We start from the raw sequence: 18,854 nt of genomic DNA on the forward strand, positions 1-18,854 counted from the left end.
GTCTCTCTGGGTTCCGTCATAGAGCTGGGAACCTTGGATGTTCCGTGGGATACGCTTTGGTGCGATTTTTGTTTCGGTTAGTGAGCACAGATACTTCTCTTTCGTTAGAAAAGCGCTTCATTAATTTCATTAAATGTTTATTATTTCGAATCGTGGAATTTACTTTTTTAAATTTATTTTCTCGACTGATATATGAATCTGATTTATTCCTTTGCTCATATCAGTACCAATCATATACTACGAGCTATGGTGTTTATTTAATTGAATATCTTTTTGCGTTTAATTGAAAGAAGCGTTTCGTTAAATTTGCGAGAATAGTTTCTTACAACGCAAGCAGATTGATGGTTTCATGTGATTATCCTCCAGTAGAAGAGAGATAGTTTGCAACTTATGTTGGAGGTTATCACCTTCAGCGATCAACTCGCAGTCGTGATAAGTATTAACGTGAATCTGATCTTGTGATCTGACGTAGCTCTTCTGTTCATGGCGTGGAACCTCCGCTATAAACAGTTTCAACGATGCTAACTGGCAGATACCTTGGTATTTTTTGCCAATATTTTCGTTTTTGATTCACATATGATTTGCAGACAGACTACATGTAAGTAACGTGCTTATAATGCTAATATCAATGCACTACATGAGATTTTGTGACTAGGATTTATCTTTCCATTTAAAGTTACGTGCTCGATGTATGTTTGTCTGTTTTGTGTTAATATGCATATACTTGACATCGACTATGACGCTGAGCAAGACCAGCTACCAAATGAAAGTATTACATAAAGTTACAGCCATACTGGAAACATGTCTTCATTCAACAAGAGTCTGATGGCTGTAGATCCTGTCAAGGAAAAAAAAATTGATGTATTTTTCGTCTTGAAAAGAACAAGGAAGGGGAAGAGGTGTACTGAAGATTTTAGTATGAAAACAAATCTACTTCTGAAAAATCAAATGAAATAAACGTACACTTAGAGTAACAGATATTTTATTAGAAATAATTTTTACAATATAAATACAATTTTAAACATAAATAATATTACAATCAGGACTTTTATATGTGACGCATGTGTCAGTAGTCTGTGGTGGTGCGCACGTAGTTGTTGCCGGAGGGCATGGAGACGCGCTCGACGCCTCCAGGGAAGAGCTTGGGCAGCTCTTGGTCGGGCACGTGGGGCAGGATCATCACCTTGGTGCCGGGCGTCCAGTTGGCGGGGGTGGCCACCACCTTCAGCCGGTCCGTCAGCTGCAGGGAGTCGATCACACGCAGCAGCTCACTGAAACACCAGCAGGCACGCGTCTCACCAACCATGCACAGAGTGCAGTGTACAGTGTACAGGGTGTGTGTAGTGTGTGTGGGGAGGGGAAGGGTGTGTAGGGTGTGGCAGCGGTACTCACTCGACGTTCCGGCCGCAGGACGCGGGGTACACCATGGAGAGGCGCAGCCGGTTGTCCGGCCCGATGACGTACATGGCCCTCACCGTCATCGCCTTCTCCACGTTGTCCTTGTCGCGCTCGTCGATCATGTCCAGCTTGACGGCCAGCTCACGCGTCTCGTCGGACACGATGGGGTACGGGAAGTCGCCAGGAATGTCCTTGCAGTACGACTTGATGTCCTGTGGACAACAGGGGGTAGTAGTCATGAGCTCTAGTGTGATACTGAGGTATTATGGATCTTATCTCCCTCATAATGCTATCACAATTAGCCAGTAGTGTGGAACACTCACGTTGACCCAGTCGACGTGGTCCTTGAGCTTGTCGCAGGAGAGCGCCAGCAGCTTGACTCCTCGCTTCTGGAACTCCGGGTTGTGGACGGCGATGCGGCCCAGCTCTGTGGTACACACCGGCGTGAAGTCTGCCGGGTGTGAGAACAGAACACACCACCTGTGCAACAAAGATATAAATTGACAGGTTAATACGGTGTGATATATATTTCGAAGACATTTTGAAAGTCGTCGTTTTTCTGTGGCATTGTTTCTTCATTACAATTTTACAGGATAAATATTTTTTGTGGTACACAAAAAGGCAAATAAGAAGGAAGACAAACGGCGTTACAAGGAAATGAAAGGTCCAGTTTTCATGTATTTACGGGTGATTATTAAAATAATATTTTATAGAAATAGCGTGATAGGAATCGCCGAGTGTAATAAAAAAGTCATGATGAACAACTATCACCTGGAGCAAAGGAATTATCATTACAAAACAGTAAAACATCACAGCACAATTGACTTTGACACTAAGTTTTCGATTGTATTCCTGTAAATACTATATCGTTAATGCTCTGAGCAATCAATAAAATGAAAACACTTCCTAATTTTTCTCTCTTTGTCGGTCACAGTTGCTACCAAGGATGTGTTTCATGCAATAAATATAAACATTGTTCCTTTTACTACAGTGAAGTAAATATGTGTATGAATAGATCAGCTGTGTTAGCTCCCAGAGACTAGATATCCATCGATGCTAGATAACTTTTCTTCAGAAGATTAAAAACTGAATTTATGACGTACTATCGGAATGTGTGATTGTGTGCAGGATTAAACAATGCGAGTGCAATAACAAAAACGAAAGTTATTGTTGTGAAAAAGAGAAGAAAGTAACAACGAGAGACATAAAAGACAGAGCACGCTGAAAATATGTACTCTCTGCAAAAGGTATCACATGAAAAAAGTCTTTACCCCTTCCACCCCTGTGTTTCTTTTTCGCTATTGAGATTGGTGCTGTTGCTTTTCGTTCAAAATATTAAGATATGAGTGATTTAATGCTCGATAACATAGGCAACACAATTTGAATGATAAACGTTTATTGAATGGCTCAAATTGCATCTGACCGATACGAATGCCACAAATTTGATGCCTTCTTCCAGACTGTACTTCCTCCTTCATGGAAGAGGGCATAGTGCATTTACTACTACAATGTGATAAATATAGTCATCCAAGAACAATTTCAGTGTAAAATATTTTAAAACTTGAGCATTATTTTTCAGTTAGATTAGCACTTAGTTCCATGAACAGACCCATTTTATCTGCCTTCGAACGGTTAAAAGAGAAGCTTTAAGCAATGAGGAGATATATACAGAGTGAATCACCAACTCTTTCACCGCAAATATTTCGGACACGGAGGGCACTATCGATATGCGGTTCCAGCAGAATAGAATAGTGGGCAAGGACACGTTTTTGAAGCCAATGCACGAATTTTGATACGTTGACAAAAGTGCAGTTTTTTTTCAAATGGAAAATGCCTATTGATGGTAAAATCGTAAAAGTAACGCAAATGAGAGTGCCAATGGTGCTTGTTGCAGGAAGCTAGTGCAAGTAGTTTACGAATGATCGTATAGTGAAGATTGCAAACTTCGAAAGCTCTTTGTTCCATCCTGTTGCTTAGATGGTAGGCGACGACGTTTATTTACATTATGTTGTGTGTACACTACGACTGCACTTATTATGTGACAGTAGACGTAACAGGACGTTTTGGAAAACAGTACTTCCTAATGCGAAAATGGTTTACGATAAACGTAAGACGTATGCTGTTCGTTTGTGTACAGTGTACGTCGGAAGATATGCCAATAGACGGCCCCCTTTTCAAACCATTGCGGATGATGAGAAACGGCGTATTACTGCTGCATGCACTGCAGTTTCAACTGAAATACTAGAACGTGTGCAGCAATCGTTACATGGCAGACTGCAGGTGGTCATGCTTAGCATAGGCTTTGAGAGTACATTGGTTCTTTACATGTCAGACCCCACATAGATACTGCATTCACTTTTATTTATCTTTCGCTTGTCCTGGGCAATGCCCCATTTAACAACACAACACCTTCGGAGACTTCTTAACATCTGTATACGGCAGCACATAGGCACCAATGTCAAATTCATATTTTTTGTGCTACGACGTGGAATAAACAACATTCAAACTACGGTATCTGATAAACTACTTTCACTAGACTCCTGCAACAAACACCACTGACGTTCTAATTTAGTTTAATTTGGTTGTGATACTATCAATAGGCATTGTTCCATTGAAATACTTGTACATTTTAAAAATAAATACACATTTGAAGCTCATAAAAAAAATCTGTATGGGCTTCATAGGCGGGTTCTTGACTAACATTCCAATCTGTGAAATCCACATGTCAATGGCGCCTTCCACTATCGAAATATTTGCGGTGCTAGTTTTAGGTGATTCACCCTGTATACCAAAACATAAGTAAAGAGAAATGAAAAATTTTTAATTTTGCAAGATAATTAATCCGCAAAGTACGTTAGTCTGACTTTATCACCACGACAAAAGCTACAATTTTTCAATACGAGTATATATATGAAGTTTTAGAATTGAGGAGCGTTCCTTGAGTTTCAGTATATGTATTGAAACATAAAAACGGCTATTCAGTTGTCATATATATACAAATGATTGTAGTTTTCATTATAATGGTTCATTCAAATTAATGTACTTTGTGCACTAATTGGCTTGCAGAATTATTCGCAATTTTTCGTTCCTCTCTATACAATTTGCTTCTGTAATACATTCTGTTGTACCATTCCTAAAGAAATCCTGTTTTTATCTTTAACAGACATAATTGCACCTGGGGAAAGTGACTCTGCTTGAAACACACAAAAAAGTTCACAAAACAAGAAAGTAATCAAAACACTTCATTCGTTTTGTGCACCTTTTTTTTTGACAAGTGAAAATAACTTGGCAGCAGCCACATATTTTGCTCAACTGCGCAAAAGAGATAAACAAAAAAATGTATCCAAAAAATTACAATTGTGTTACAAGCAGAGAATCAAAGGGAACGCGTTATGTCGCGGCTGGGGAAGCTATGATATTACAAGCCGTAATTGGCCAAGGAAGATAGATTCTTCTCAGTAGTAAGACGACGAGGCTAGCAAAACTTTGTTTTGGAAATAAATATATTGAAATTAATTTGAAAACAGCGAGACGTAATTTACTTATAACGCGTAGAACAGAAATGGGAAAGAAACCATTAAATACTCCGTAGAAAACTGCAGAAGAGCTTGTCGTACAAGTATACGGCTATTATTATGTGGATAAGGAATGTTGAGAGATGAAAATCGTGGTATTTCGTAGAAAGGTGAAACAAACAGAAATGTATTTGCAGCTGGGGTACTCACGAGTTGCCTTTCCACTTGTAGAAGTCCAGTGGCCCCTGCGTGGAGGGCGCCTTGAAGTTGGGTACGACGCTCTCGAGCTTCATGCTGCTGCCTCTGTGCCTCTGTACTGCTGGTCGATGGTGTGCAGACTGGCTTGGGAAGGCTGCGGCCGCTGCTTATATCTGCCGCTCTCCGTGCTGCGTCACCCAACACTCGTACTGCTACCTCACAGTCACCGCGAAGCGGGAGCCCGCACTGTAGACCAGCGCGCAAGCACGCGGTCACTGACGCTGCGCTACACGAGGCACCGTGGCAAGCAGATGGTAGACCCGAGGCGGCAACTGTGTCCGGAGGACCGCTGCTTTCTCAAGGTCATTTCCATAATCAGGAAATGAGCTTCAGTTGAAGAACTAAATCTACACCCTACACCTACATTCCGTAATCCACCTTGTAGGTTCTGAAGTTTCTCTGTGTATCACTGCCCCATTTGCCCTTTCCTTTCTCAGTCGCTAACGGTCTGCACGAAGAACGATTGTTGGTAAGCCTTCGTGTGGCCTCGGAATTCTCTTAATTTTACAGTCATGGTCCTTGCGTAAGTAGTGCATTGGCACACTTATAGGAACATACACTCTAGAAATTTTAACATTAAAAAACGCAGTGTTGCAGAACGCTTCTCTTGTAGCTGCCGCCATTAGAGTTGACTTTGTATCTCCGTGGTGCTCTCGCGCTTTCTAAATGAACCTATCAAGAAACGCGCTGCTCTTCTATTTCTCCTATCAACCCTATCTGGTGTTGATCCCAGACTGACAAGCAATATCACGGATTGAACAAGCGTTAGTGGTTGGACAACACTTCCCGAGGATTCTTCCAATAAATCTGTCAGGCATCTGTGATTACTTTTATGTGATCGTTCCTCTCTAAATCGTTCCTAAATGTCGAATCAAAAACCTTTTGTCTGCCTCGTGATGACTGGGTGTTGTGTGATATCATTAGGTTAGTTAGGTTTAAGTAGTTCTAAGTTCTATGGGACTGATGACCATAGATGTTAAGTCCCATAGTACTCAGAGCCATTTGAACCAAAAAACCTTTTAGCGATCTAAATTTCAAATTGTTATTTTATCGAGCAACCAGTTTCAGTGATATATTACGCCATCTTCAGGGCACCTGACCGACATGCATGAAGAGTCCCCCCTCTGGTGCTGTTAAAATTGGGGCCACCATTCAATGACTGATTTTTGACACAACGATCCCTTTGATCACCACGTGTCGGCAAGTGATGATTAAAGGGATCACTGTGTCAAAAATCTCCTCCCTTCTCCTCCCTTGTACTTTACTTGAAATGTGGTCGTTTCGTAGTTATTGTATCTACTGTGGAATCAAAAGTGATTTTTCAGTAAAAGTCGGAATGATTAGCTTTTCTAACATAGTGTGTTTCTACAACACCCCTTCATCAAATTGTATTAGTACTTTGTCGACTCAGACTTTAATGTTCGATATTATATGTATCGATATACCTTTGAATTAAGAGCTTAGGAGAACTGGAAAAAATGCGAAAATTTCTAAATATTTTCATGATGGCAGCCGTAGTTCGACTTAGAAATTAGGGCAAACTCAAATTAATCATAAAAAGGGAATGCTTTAATGATGAAATTGGTTCCTAAAACTGCTACAATTTTTCGAAGTCTGGCCTAAATGAAACTGATTTTATTTTGCTTCCTCGGGCGTGTCTCGAAATGTCAGGTGCAGTATCTATCAGCGCTGTGTACATGATTGTGATGAGTGCTTCTTCAGTGTAGAGTCGTGTTTTCCTGTCGTGAATAGAAGGGAGATATATTACGCCATATACGCCATATTACGCCTCCGTACGGAGGCGAACGTCGAGCGTAACGTCCCCATCCAAGTCGCAGAATGCCGTTAACAGTATCCCATATCCTCGTACCATTAGATGGAGCTTTCTAGTTGAAGTGCAACGTAATAACACTCTTTTCCGCCCTAGCAGCCAACTTCTGTCAAAGTCTAACTACCAACTAGGGCGATCTACCGTATGTCAAAAGGTGAACTAATCTGAAGCCACATGAGTATGTTCATTCAGCGTCTATGAGGTCATCTGCGATATTTAGAACGCAGTACTCAGATCTGGATGCTAAATTTCTTATCGGCTGATTGTGGGACTTTCTTTTTCAAATGTAAAGGTTGATGTTTGCTTCCTTAACTCTTATGATTTTGTGTGGTCCTTTCTTCCCATTAGCCGCAAAGCAACTGCCTATGACTATCCTGTACAGTCTAGGATGTCCTACTCGACATTTGTGTTCGTATTGCACTAAATACGCTTCCCGTTTTCAACAGTACGCTTGCAAACCGTTTGTTTACTGTCTGTAATATTTCCAGCTGCTGCAGTGTTTCCTTCTGTCATCTTTTGAGTTCACTATTTTGTACCCGCGATGATCATTCCGAAAAACCTATTCCAATTTTTCACCACACAATCATGTATTTCACCATACTATTAATAACTCATCCCGAGCTCTTAGACGTCAGAAAAATATCTCACGCCCATCAACGTTCCGTACTGTGGAGTAACTCGAATGCTCACTTCATTTTGTCGACCAGAGGAAAAATAATTTACATAGGTATGTCGGCGTAGACGACGGACAAGGAGAAGTAATTTCCAGAGTGAATTTTCGCTCTGCTGCGAAATGTGCACTGATTCAGTACTACCTGGCAGATTAAAATTCAAAAGTTGGGACTATGTCTTTCGCGGGCAAATGCTCTACCGGCTGAGCTACATTTTCTCTTCTTTTTTTTTTTTAACTTTTGCCCTTCCATCGCTCGCCAAAATAGTCTTCATCGGTGTCGGCTTCTTCTGTCATCTGTAGAACTTGAAACGTAGTATTGGTCTACTTTATTTTAGACTTTCCATTTTTAATCCATAATCGTTGTTGAGTTCCCTTCACCAGTATTGGTATGGTTTCACCCTCTTGAAATTAAAGGAATCTTATTATAAACCGAAACGAATTAACACTTACATAATAAGCTGAATTCTTGAATGGCCATAGCATTCCCGTTGATGTCTGAGTCAGCGACATGTCTCTCAGATCGAAAGCGTACGGCAAGTACCATATAAATATTAAGTTCCCATATTTCTCTTCTGCAGTTGTAGAAGGAATGGAATTGAGTGTACCGAAGTATATGGACATGGGAGTGTGTTTGGCCATGGGTTAAGGTGTGGACGTTATAATGCGGATGAAATTATTAAATCAGGTTTGTATCTCGTTTGCAGGTGCATCAGGCTATCCAAGCACGAAACTGCCTCACAATTTTACTTCCCCCAGTGCGTCATCTCCTACCTTACACACTTCTCAGTATTCCTGCATACCTTGCGAGATTAGGACTCCTCGAAGGAAACTTATTACGGAAAAGTGACTGAGCAGCAGCCTAGGACCAATAATTGAAACTGACCTGCACATTTAGTAAACACATGAGACGTGACGATCTGTGCTTAGACTGTAGCAGAAAGAATGTTTTCTTTTTAAATAAATGGAAAAGTAAATCTGCGTCTCACCAACTTCGAGATAGGAGCAGGACAAGGAAGGGATGGGAAATGGCTGTAAGCAGAATTCCTCCTCCCCCCCTCCCCCACCAATCTTGACCCCCCTCCCTCTCGCAACACTCGCACAGTACAGGGCAATGTGCTTCCCTGGCCGTGTTTAATCAGTCGGAATAGGAAACGATCAACAAAATACACACTTTTGGCGCTATAAAAACATTTCATTCAACGGACTCATGATTTTTTTAACAAAACGATCTAAATCGAATCTGAGCAACTTTAAGATCCAATCAGAATGCAAAAATTTGAACAGAGACACTCTAAGCGCATCGCATTCGGAAGGACGACGGTTCAATCCCGCGTCCGGCCATCCTGATTTAGGTTTTCCGTGATTTCCCTAAATCACCCCAGACAAATGCCGGGACGGTTCCTCTGAAAGGGCACGGCCGACTTCCTTCCCCATCCTTCCCTAATCCGATGAGACCGATGACCACGCTGTCTGGTCTCCTTCCCCAAACCAACCAAGCAACCAACTCTAAGCGCAAGGTGCCGCATCCAGCGCTACGTGAATGATGCGGCTGCAAGAGAAGAACAGCAGGGAAGGGCGTCCTGGGATTCGGCGAGTCACGGCGGCCGCTAGAGAGAGACGGAGATACACAACAAACGCCGCGTCACCAGCCTTGGCCGGCGCGCTCGGGTCCGCACAGCAGGCGGCGTTACGTAAGCCCCGGCCTTCCCGTCGCCTGCGTGGGCTTGGCTTCTATATCTGCTGGCTCACCCTCCTTCCCTCGTTACTATCTGTCCAATCGTTTACACTCCAACAGTAATTCTACAAGCAACTGAAGCCGTAATCTGAGTAGTCTAGAGCCAGCCATGTACCTCGATGATATTGAATTTGTATACTGGTTGATGCCTATCTCGGGTAGATCAGTTTGAATTCCGGAGGAATGTAGGACCATGCTAGGCAATACTGACCCTAAGACATCTCACAGAAGTAAGGTTATGGAAAGACAAATCTACGTTTATAGCACTGTACACTTAGAGAAAGTATTGATCATGTTGACTGGAACATACTCTTTCAAAATCTAAAGTTGGCAAGGGTAAAATACATGAAGCGAAAGGCTATTTAGAGTTTTTACAGAAACCGGATGACAGTTATAAGAGTCGACGATCATTAAAGGGAAGCAGGGGTTGAGAAGGGAGTGAGACAGGGTTGTAGCCTGTCCCCATTGTTTTTCAATCTGTGTACTGAGCAAGCGGCAAAAGAAACCAAAGAAAAAATAGGATTAGGAATCAAAGTCCAGGGAGGAGAAATAAAAGTTTTGAGGTTTGCCGATGACATTGTATTGTCAGAGACAGCAAAGGACTTGAAAGAGCAGTTGAACGGAATGGACAGTGTCTTGAAAGGAGGATATAAGATGAACATCAACAGAAGCAAAGCGAGGATAAATAAATGTAGTCTAATTAAAATCAGGTTATGCTGAGCTATTAGGTTAGGAAATGAGACACTTAAAGTAGTAAATGAGTTTTGCTATTTGGGAAGCAAAATAACTGATGAAGGTTGAATCAGGGGGGATAAAAACGTAGACTAGAAATGGCAAGGAAAGCATTTCTGAAGAAGACAAATTTGTTAACATCGAGTGTAGATTTAAGTGTCAGGAAGTCTTTTCTGAAAATATTTATATGGAGTGTAGCAATGTGTGGAAGTAAAACACGGACGATAACCAGTTTAGACAAGATGAGAATATAATCTTTTGAAATGTGGTGCAACAGAATAATGAGGAGGTACTGAACAGAACTGGGGAGAAGTGAAATATGTAACACCATCTGATAAAAAGCTGGATCGGTTGGTAGACACATACATTCTGAGACATCAAGAGATCACCAATTTAGTACTGGAGCGACGCGTGGAGGGTAAAACTATTAGAGGGAGACCAAGAGATGAATACAATAAGCGGATTCAGAAGGCTGTAGGTTGCAGTAGTTACTCGGGGATGAAGAGGCTTGCACATGATAGAGCAGCATAGAGAGCTGCATCAAACCATTCTTTGGACTGAAGACCACAATAACAATGACTGAGTAAGAAGTGAAGAAAACCCTGGAGGAATTTGGAAATGAACTAAAATTGAGAGAAAATAAATTTTAAGTATGAGGTTTTCTGCATTCAACGTACTTCTGTCAGAGTCGGCAAAGGACTTGGAAGAGCTGTTGAACGGGAGGTATAGTGACTTAAAACGGAATGCTGAAATTAATATGAATAGAATTTAAAAAAAGGATAAAGGAATACAGTTGAATTAAATCAGGCTCTGCTGAAGGAATTAGATTACGAAATTAAACACTAAAAGTATTAGACGAATTTTGTTATGTGACAGCTAAATAAGTGATGACGGATGAAGCGGAGAGGTTATAAAATGTAGACTGACAATAGCAAGAAAAGCGTAAAGCGTTTCGGAAAATGAATAATCTGTTAAGATTGAGCAAAAATGAAACTACAGGAAGACGCTTCTGAAGTTATTTGTGTGGAACTAGGCTTGTTTGGAAGTGAAGCATATATTATAAGCAACTGGGGCAAGAAGAGAATAGAAGCTTTTGAAATGTCGTGCTGCAGAATAACGCTGAAGATTAGATTCGTAGATTGCGCAACTAATGAGGAGATACTGAATCCAACTGGGGAGAAAAGAACTTATTATTGACTAAAGAAGGAATCGGTTGATAGGACACATCCTGAGATATGGAAAAATTGTCATTTCGGTACTGGAGGAAAGTGTGAGGAGTACAAATTGTAGAGGGAGATCTAGGCATGAATACAGTAAGCAGATTTAAAATAACGCAGGTTCCAGTATTTATGCAGAGATGAAGAGACTTGCACAGGATAAATTAGCGTGGAGAGCTGAATAAAATTGCTCTTTGGGCCGAAGACCATAACAACAATGGTACGAAGATTCACTAGCGAACTGGAACATGAAAAATGTAATGAAAAATTGTTGTAAACAATAATTCTTGTAGGCAATAATAATGAGAAATTAGGAATGGTGCAAACGTGTAGATGTGTAGCACCACAATAAGAGAACTAGATCCAAGTGTTTTGTTGTATACTGTATGTGCAGTTCCATCTTGCGGTTTCTTTGCGGATATGTGCTCAGAGAATGTGTCGTGTTGTTTACGAAGTCGGAAAAGGAATTTTTTTACGGAAGAGTGACACGTAGGGGCGAGTTCCAAGATATACATTCGAGACAGAATATTGCTTGAAATTTTATGGAAATGTAGACCACTGACAATCACTGTTCTACAGTTCCGTTCATCTAGAATTCCTTTGCGCTGTACGAGTGTTAGTCTTCATGTTACTCTATTGTTGGTACTTATATATTTGACGAACGAAATTATCTTCCGATTTTCTTAATAACGCTTGAGAAGTACACGCTACTGCTTACACATTTTGTTATCCTCATGGAGTACTACGAGTGTACGAAGTTTGCAGTAAATCCGCGTTCCAAACGTCGTGGCCTCCTCTTGTTAGTAGAGGATTTCGGAAATTTAAACGCTTTTACAAAATTTTTTGTAGGGTTGGCTCCGCGCCTGGCGCTGCAGAACCCCGCATCTGCCGACGGTGGAACTTCGTCACAGGGAGGTGTGCCTCGCTCACCGAGTCCCCATTGGCCACCGCAAGCCTCAGGGACACTTCGTGCCGAGTCACTGTGAGCAACGTCTGATACAGTCAGTGCGTCTGGCACCGCGAAGCTGGAAACATCGCACGGGGAAGACCGCGGGCGCTTCTCGAAATCAGTGAATCTCTAGCGTTAACAACCCACGTGTTTCTGTCATTTGGTGCACAACACAAGGATGCTACTACATCTACATATTTACGCTGCAAACCACTGTGAAGTGCATGGCAGAGGGCACTTAGCATTATACCATGTATTAAGAGTTCCTCGCCTTGCGGATCACGAGAGCAGCAAGAATGGCTATTTAAATAACTCTGTGTAATGTGTAACGAGTTTAATCTTGACCTGTGGGCTGAAAAATGTTTTTGGACTCTTGACTTAATACTGGTTCTTGAAATTTTGTAAGAAGCCGTTCGCGTAATTATTTTGCTGCGATCTTCAATAGTCTGCCAATTCAGGTTTTTCAACTTTTCCGTGCCGCTCTCCTGTGAGTGAAACAAACATGTGATCATCCGTGCTTCAATTCTTTCTACACCCTATTAAATAGTTGTTTCCTTTTTCCGTTTAATTTGTGTATTAGTGCGCCGCCTTGGGTCAGTCTTACACCGTGCAATATAAAACAGACATGACGCATTGCAAACCTCACGCAGATGTATGATCATTGCAATAACTACTTCAAAATAAATGGTGCCTCTGATGAAGTTTAAATTACATCCCGACAGTAGCGGTGTGCTTCACGAAATTACTAACTTGTTCACAAAACTGAAATTACGTAAACCAAAGATTGCGAATGAGTGAAAATTGCAGAGTAATTTAATTACAAAAAACTGTAAATAAATGACGTACACACAGTCGTGAATATTACCTGATCCAGTGAGCGTCAACACTCGCGGATGTCTATCAACATTTTCATGCTTCTGACGAAAGAAATAAGACACTACAAAATATATACAGATATTACGATCAAACAACGAAAATATTGCACACTATAGGTTGTTACTTGATTAAAAAGTTGAACTGCATTTTTGTTAATATTTTTCAGGCAGTTCTTAATTTCATAATTTATTACTTTTGTTGATTCATGGGCTTTCTATCCAAATATACAGGATGTGTCAAAATTAACAGCAAAAATTAAGATGGGTGAAGAATACACGATTACAGTAGCAAAACCTTTCCAGTAAACGTGGTCTGTAAACGAGCGAGATAATTGCGAATTTGTGGTTAGTGATATTGGTATGAATGCAGTAAACCCCCAAGCCTCCCCCACCCTCACCTCTGATTCTGTAAAGAATCTATCCCCTACGTACAAAACAGTTGTCCACTACAATGAAAAAACAGTCCAAAGTTGCAAATTCCACCTTTTTTTATTCACTCGATGACTAGTTTCATGTCGCTGTAACTGTTCGTTTGCACATTTTTGACATGGTTTTGCGTTCTCGGAAATACCATTTTTCATTATGTTACGATGATCTGGAAATGCTTCCCGTTCCGAAACTAGTCATCGAGTGAATAAAAAAAAGTGAAATTTGCAATTTTGGACTGGTTTTTCGTTGCATTGGTCAACAGAAGTTGCTGACCCACAGCTACTCCAGTACGCTGGAAGTTCTCAAAACAGTTTTTCATTCATCTCAATGTGTATGTCGTCATATCTGCTGAACTACGTGTTGTACAGTGATACAATTTTGCAAGGGCATTCAGTGGTATGTTAGGATACTGTCTACAAAATGTGCTGCGAATAGAGTTTGTAGTAAAAAAAAGTAATAAATTAAAACCCCACGCCTGATACTGACGTTTTTCTGCATGCACAGGGAAAATAAAGTAAACGATAAACATTTTTCCTTCCAAAGGTTTGAATTTATGCGTGGTAAAGTTTGTTGGAAATCGCAAAACGATATCATTCTCAAGCACTGGATGAAGATAGTCTGGGCAATTCGCGCGCCGTCAGTTACACTGCCCCGAGACATATAGTTCCTACTTCACTACCTGATTACTGTGTTCAACCTGTAACGTAAGATTATACTTCTTAATAAGTAGATTACCACAGCATTTCAGACTTTTAAATTAGGTCAATAATTACTTGAAATTCTGCGATTCAAATTTTTGTTGCCTTTGGGAGCCGTTAGGTAGGCAACCCGCAACTCTGACTGGTATTATCAGTTTTTCAGTAACATAAATATTGTGCTAGTTAGTAGAAATGTGTTTGATATGTAAATTTATATATAAAGTTCCCATTTAAATGGGCCCAAATTTGATGCAAAGTAACATATCGTTAACCGCCAACCACATCAGCAATGTTGCTCATTGAATTTGTGTATTGGGAACTTGTGGTACGTCTCATTGGGCCACACATTCTTCCCAGAAAACTTAATAGATAGGAGTACGTTCGATTTATACAGAGAACATATTGGTTTATGCCAAATTTCAGCACAAATAAATGGGACTTAACAGAAATGTTTACATTTCCAAAATATTTGTACTACCTCATACTGAAATCAGTGGCTGTTCGTAAACAGACATTATCTCTCAAACACCTCATTTGCTTCTGTTATCGTGTACTTCTACCCGTGTTTGCTATTAATTACGATACATCATACATTCACAACAGTGAAAACTTATTTTTTCTTGTTTAGAAATGACAGTTTTCTATAGTGATAGTGGAGTGCGATAAAAGCTAAGATTGTGTATCGAACTTCGGCTCTATAGAATTTCTGCCTTTTTACGCACAGTCAATTGCGTCCAAGACCGCATCCAATACACAGCTTTAATTTTTCGTAAATTTTCATGATTTGTTTGATTTTTTCTTTAATAACATGTTGGCGTGAGTTCATAGATCAGTGGTTCTCAAGCTGGGGATAATTACCCTTTGAAGGGTAAAATTAATTTTCTGATGGGTAAAAACGAAAGGATTCAATTATGTTTTGGTCACAAAATTGAATTATTTTTAAAGGATCATTACTATTATCCTTACTTCGCAAGACTGTAATAATGATTACTTAAGTTAACAGATTTTTTTCTTCAAATGCTTGCATTAGCCCATAACACAAAGTGGTGGAACGAATGTATGAAGAAGACCTTCCTCACATAGTCCATCCACTACACAAACATGTTGTATCGTGCATCTGGGGCAGTGAAATTAAGACATATATATCACATCAAGTATTCTTAAATATCTCATGACAATGCCTTCCCCACGTTGTCGGTAGTTCCCGCAATAGATCGGAATTTGGTTGATTATTCACTTCACAAAATTAAATTGACAGCACAATATATCACAGACCACTGTACTATACTGCTGTGGGGTCTACACTGTATTATCATTATTATTATTATTGTTGTTGTTGTTGTTAGTGGCACTGGTCAGACACAAAACATTGACAGCCAGTAGCCTTTCAATTTCGGCTAGTCAAGTGATTTACAACCAGTAGGTGAAAGTGTAATAGACACCTTTTAATTTGGTTGATATTAACAGGGGCAGACGAATTAAGTGTCGCTACGGAGAGGACTTGTACAGAGGAAGCATGTTTCATAACAAGTGTCTGCCCTCAGTGTGGATAGTTACCTTTCTTTTCTGAGATTAGTTTCATGATTGTATAAAAAGGTTGTGAAATAAACAGTACCAATCATCTCATTGATTCATCAGTTCCAGGATTAGGAAGACATCTACGAAAACTAAATGCCTACCTTTCGTGATTTAGAAAAAGAATGTGTTCAAAGATTTTTTTTTATTTTTAAAGTTAAGTTACGTCCTAAAGTTGACGATATTGGAGGACGAGGTTGTGAGGGGGGGGGGGGGGGGGGGTAAGGTCTGATTGCACTGGTGGATAATGGTCCCAGTAGGATTGGGAACCACTGTCCCAGATGTTAATTTTTTTATAATTTCATGCAATTCATTTGAGACACTAATTAATTCATTTGAGTCACTAATTCATTCACTTCTACTCGTCAGTTTAGACCACAATACGGCTCTAATTATAATATTGAATTCTCTGAACGTGGACGTCCCAAAGTAATGAACCAAAGCCTTCGAAAGCATTGTAACTATGGGAGCAATTTCAACACGCATGGTGAAAATCATATAGTTAGGAAATAATTATAATCCTTTCTTTAAGGTTGATATTTTATTATCGAATGTGAACTGACTTGGGATAAGTGATATTTTGTGTGTAAGATGTCTTCTCCTCTATTCGTAAGTATCACGGGCAAGTTCCCCTTTAACACCAGCTGTGCTGATATAACCACAGCGATCGGAGTTATGGTTATGGTGCACAGCTTGAGTGGGATCTTACTCTCAAGAAACATGCATCTGAAGGCTAAGAAGCCGGCCGGTGTGGCCGTGTGGTTAAAGGAGCTTCAGTCTGGAACCGCGTGACCGCTCCTGTCGCAGGTTCAAATCCTGCCTCGGGCATGGATGTGTGTGATGTCGTTAGGTTAGTTAGGTTTAAGTAGTTCTAAGTTCTAGGGGACTGATGACCACAGATGTTAAGTCCCATAGTGCTCAGAGCCATTTGGACCATTTTTGGAAGGCTAAGACGGGAACGTATGGCTACCAATACATGTCGTGTCTAAATCATTATACTTACCATCAAACATCTTCACATACAGTTAGTTCTAATAGATATGAAAAGGATTCGAAAGGAGACGCTGACTTCATATAGCTGAAAGATTTATTGTCTCTAGTACAACGCACGACAGGCATTCCTAGCATTTCTACGCACACGTACTGACGTTCAGACTTATTTCAGCCTGTTATTACTTTTCTCAGGAAACCATTGTTTCTTCCGATCTTTGCTATGCCTCGCTTCTAATGTTGATAAGTTTTTAATCCCGAACACGGCAACATTTAACGCATTTATCGAACTTCTCACGGTACGCGGCCATGTATCGTCCATTTACTTACCTTCCACGCCACCCGTAGTGGCTGGCGCCAAAATGAGCGCTAGGCTTGTTATCTATCGCTACTCGAGGATATCTTACGGGTGAAATTATCAAAATAGTACTGTTATTGAATTGTACCTATTACACGAATAATACATTCCATACTTTACCCTATTATATCTTAAAAGAGTAGGATTCGCGAACGAAAACGCGTTGTTTCACCGTTCAATTTTTTTATTGATGTTTTTATTTTAATATCAAAGCGGTTAGGATCATTGTAGACGTAACAGGCAGCTTCTGAGTCTAGCCTGGCAATCTATTTACGCACAGACAACTCAGCGCGCCGGCCGGGGTGGATGAGCGGTTCTAGGCGCTACAGTTTGGAACCGCGCTACCGCTACGGTCGCAGGTTCGAATCCTGCCTCGGGCATGGATGTCTGTGATGTCCTTAGGTTAGTTAGGTTTAAGTAGTTCTAAGTTCTAGGGGACTGATGAGCTTTGACGTTAAGTCCCATAGTGCTCAGAGCCATTTGAACCATTTGAGCAACTCACTGCGAGCGGGCCCATAGTTCCGCAGCGCGAACTGTCACGCTTTAGCAACTGCGACTGTGTTGAGCTGCATATTCTTGTGCACAGTCCTGTTATCCAATGCTGTTCAAGTGGGGCATGCTGCATCAATGTTGAGTACAGTTAAGCACAGAACACGAAATTGAGTACAGTAAAGCACGGGAAAAATAGTGAACAATGCATTTTTAAATGAGAAATGATGGACTCATTAAGACATTTCTTAGAACGTTTATCACTCTAGATACTAAATGTGATAAAATTCCATGCGATTTTTAATCACATAAGACACTTACACACTACGGCAAGCTAAATGTTCCGCGTTTCAGCATACTACATCGAATCTATTAATTAATTAACTCTGTAGGATGAAGATAAGCAAAATCAATAAATTGCAGGAACATATTCCTGACTGGACATGAAGGAAAAAATTCCTGTGGACATGTGTCCCGAAGTGGATCGTTGACACAGTAGATGGCGCTGACGAATGAGAGTTCCTCTGAACATGTGTTCCTTGTGCGTTCAGGCTGTGTGATTGATGCAGCGTACTGTAAGTAGCAGAATGGTCGGGTACTCATGTCGGGAACAAGCTGAGATGGTCTGGAAACGGTCGAGAGGCAGGACGGCTATACCAAAACAAATACCCTCACAGACACCAGTCAAACCACACAACACTTCACGCCCTTTTTGGCCGCTTCTGTGATCACGGGTCGTTTCCGATGAAAGTACAGGTAGGCAGATTTGGAGGACCGGGTTCTACAGGATATTGAGATGAACCAACTCGGTTTGTTCCCGACATGAACACCGGACCATTGTGTTGCCTAAGTGCGCAGCGTCGATCAAGCAGTCTGCAACACACAAGGAACACATGCAACGTGGTCAGAGGAACTGTCATTCGTCAGCTGCATCTGCTGTGGCAACGATGCTTGTTCACAGGACCCTTTTTTCTCCATTTCTAGCCAGGAGTCCGTCCCTATATATGTCGGTTTTGTTAATGATCAAAATTCAAATGGCTCGAAGCACTATGGGATTTAACATCTGAGGTCATCAGTCCCCTAGACTCAGAACTACTTAAACCTAACTAACCTGAGGACATCACACACATCC

At 40.8% G+C, this 18,854-nt stretch overlaps 1 protein-coding gene across 1 annotated transcript; it reads right to left on the reverse strand.

The window, feature by feature from the left end:
* Positions 1–965: 965 nt before the first annotated feature.
* On the reverse strand, positions 966–5,260 carry LOC126272132 (peroxiredoxin-6-like). The gene is made up of 4 exons (XM_049974736.1): positions 5,124–5,260; positions 1,722–1,878; positions 1,393–1,610; positions 966–1,271 (listed from the first exon to the last, which is right to left on the reverse strand). Exons 1-4 carry the CDS (start codon positions 5,204–5,206, stop codon positions 1,067–1,069), a joined length of 663 nt encoding a protein of 220 aa, XP_049830693.1. The 5' UTR covers positions 5,207–5,260; the 3' UTR covers positions 966–1,066.
* Positions 5,261–18,854: the final 13,594 nt, after the last annotated feature.

Source organism: Schistocerca gregaria, chromosome 5 (assembly GCF_023897955.1).
Source record: "Schistocerca gregaria isolate iqSchGreg1 chromosome 5, iqSchGreg1.2, whole genome shotgun sequence".
Taxonomy (NCBI): Eukaryota; Metazoa; Arthropoda; class Insecta; order Orthoptera; family Acrididae; genus Schistocerca; species Schistocerca gregaria.

What these genes read in the sequence shown, in the direction of transcription:
- LOC126272132 (XM_049974736.1), bottom strand. Translation starts at nt 5,206, where the DNA reads ATGAAGCTCGAGAGCGTCGTACCCAACTTCAAGGCGCCCTCCACGCAG. An exon ending in ACCACGTCGACTGGGTCAAC is followed by an intron (nt 1,611 to 1,721) that starts GTGAGTGTTCCA and finishes TGTTGTCCACAG; the next exon opens with GACATCAAGTCGTACTGCAA. An exon ending in TCCTGCGGCCGGAACGTCGA is followed by an intron (nt 1,272 to 1,392) that starts GTGAGTACCGCT and finishes CTGGTGTTTCAG; the next exon opens with TGAGCTGCTGCGTGTGATCG.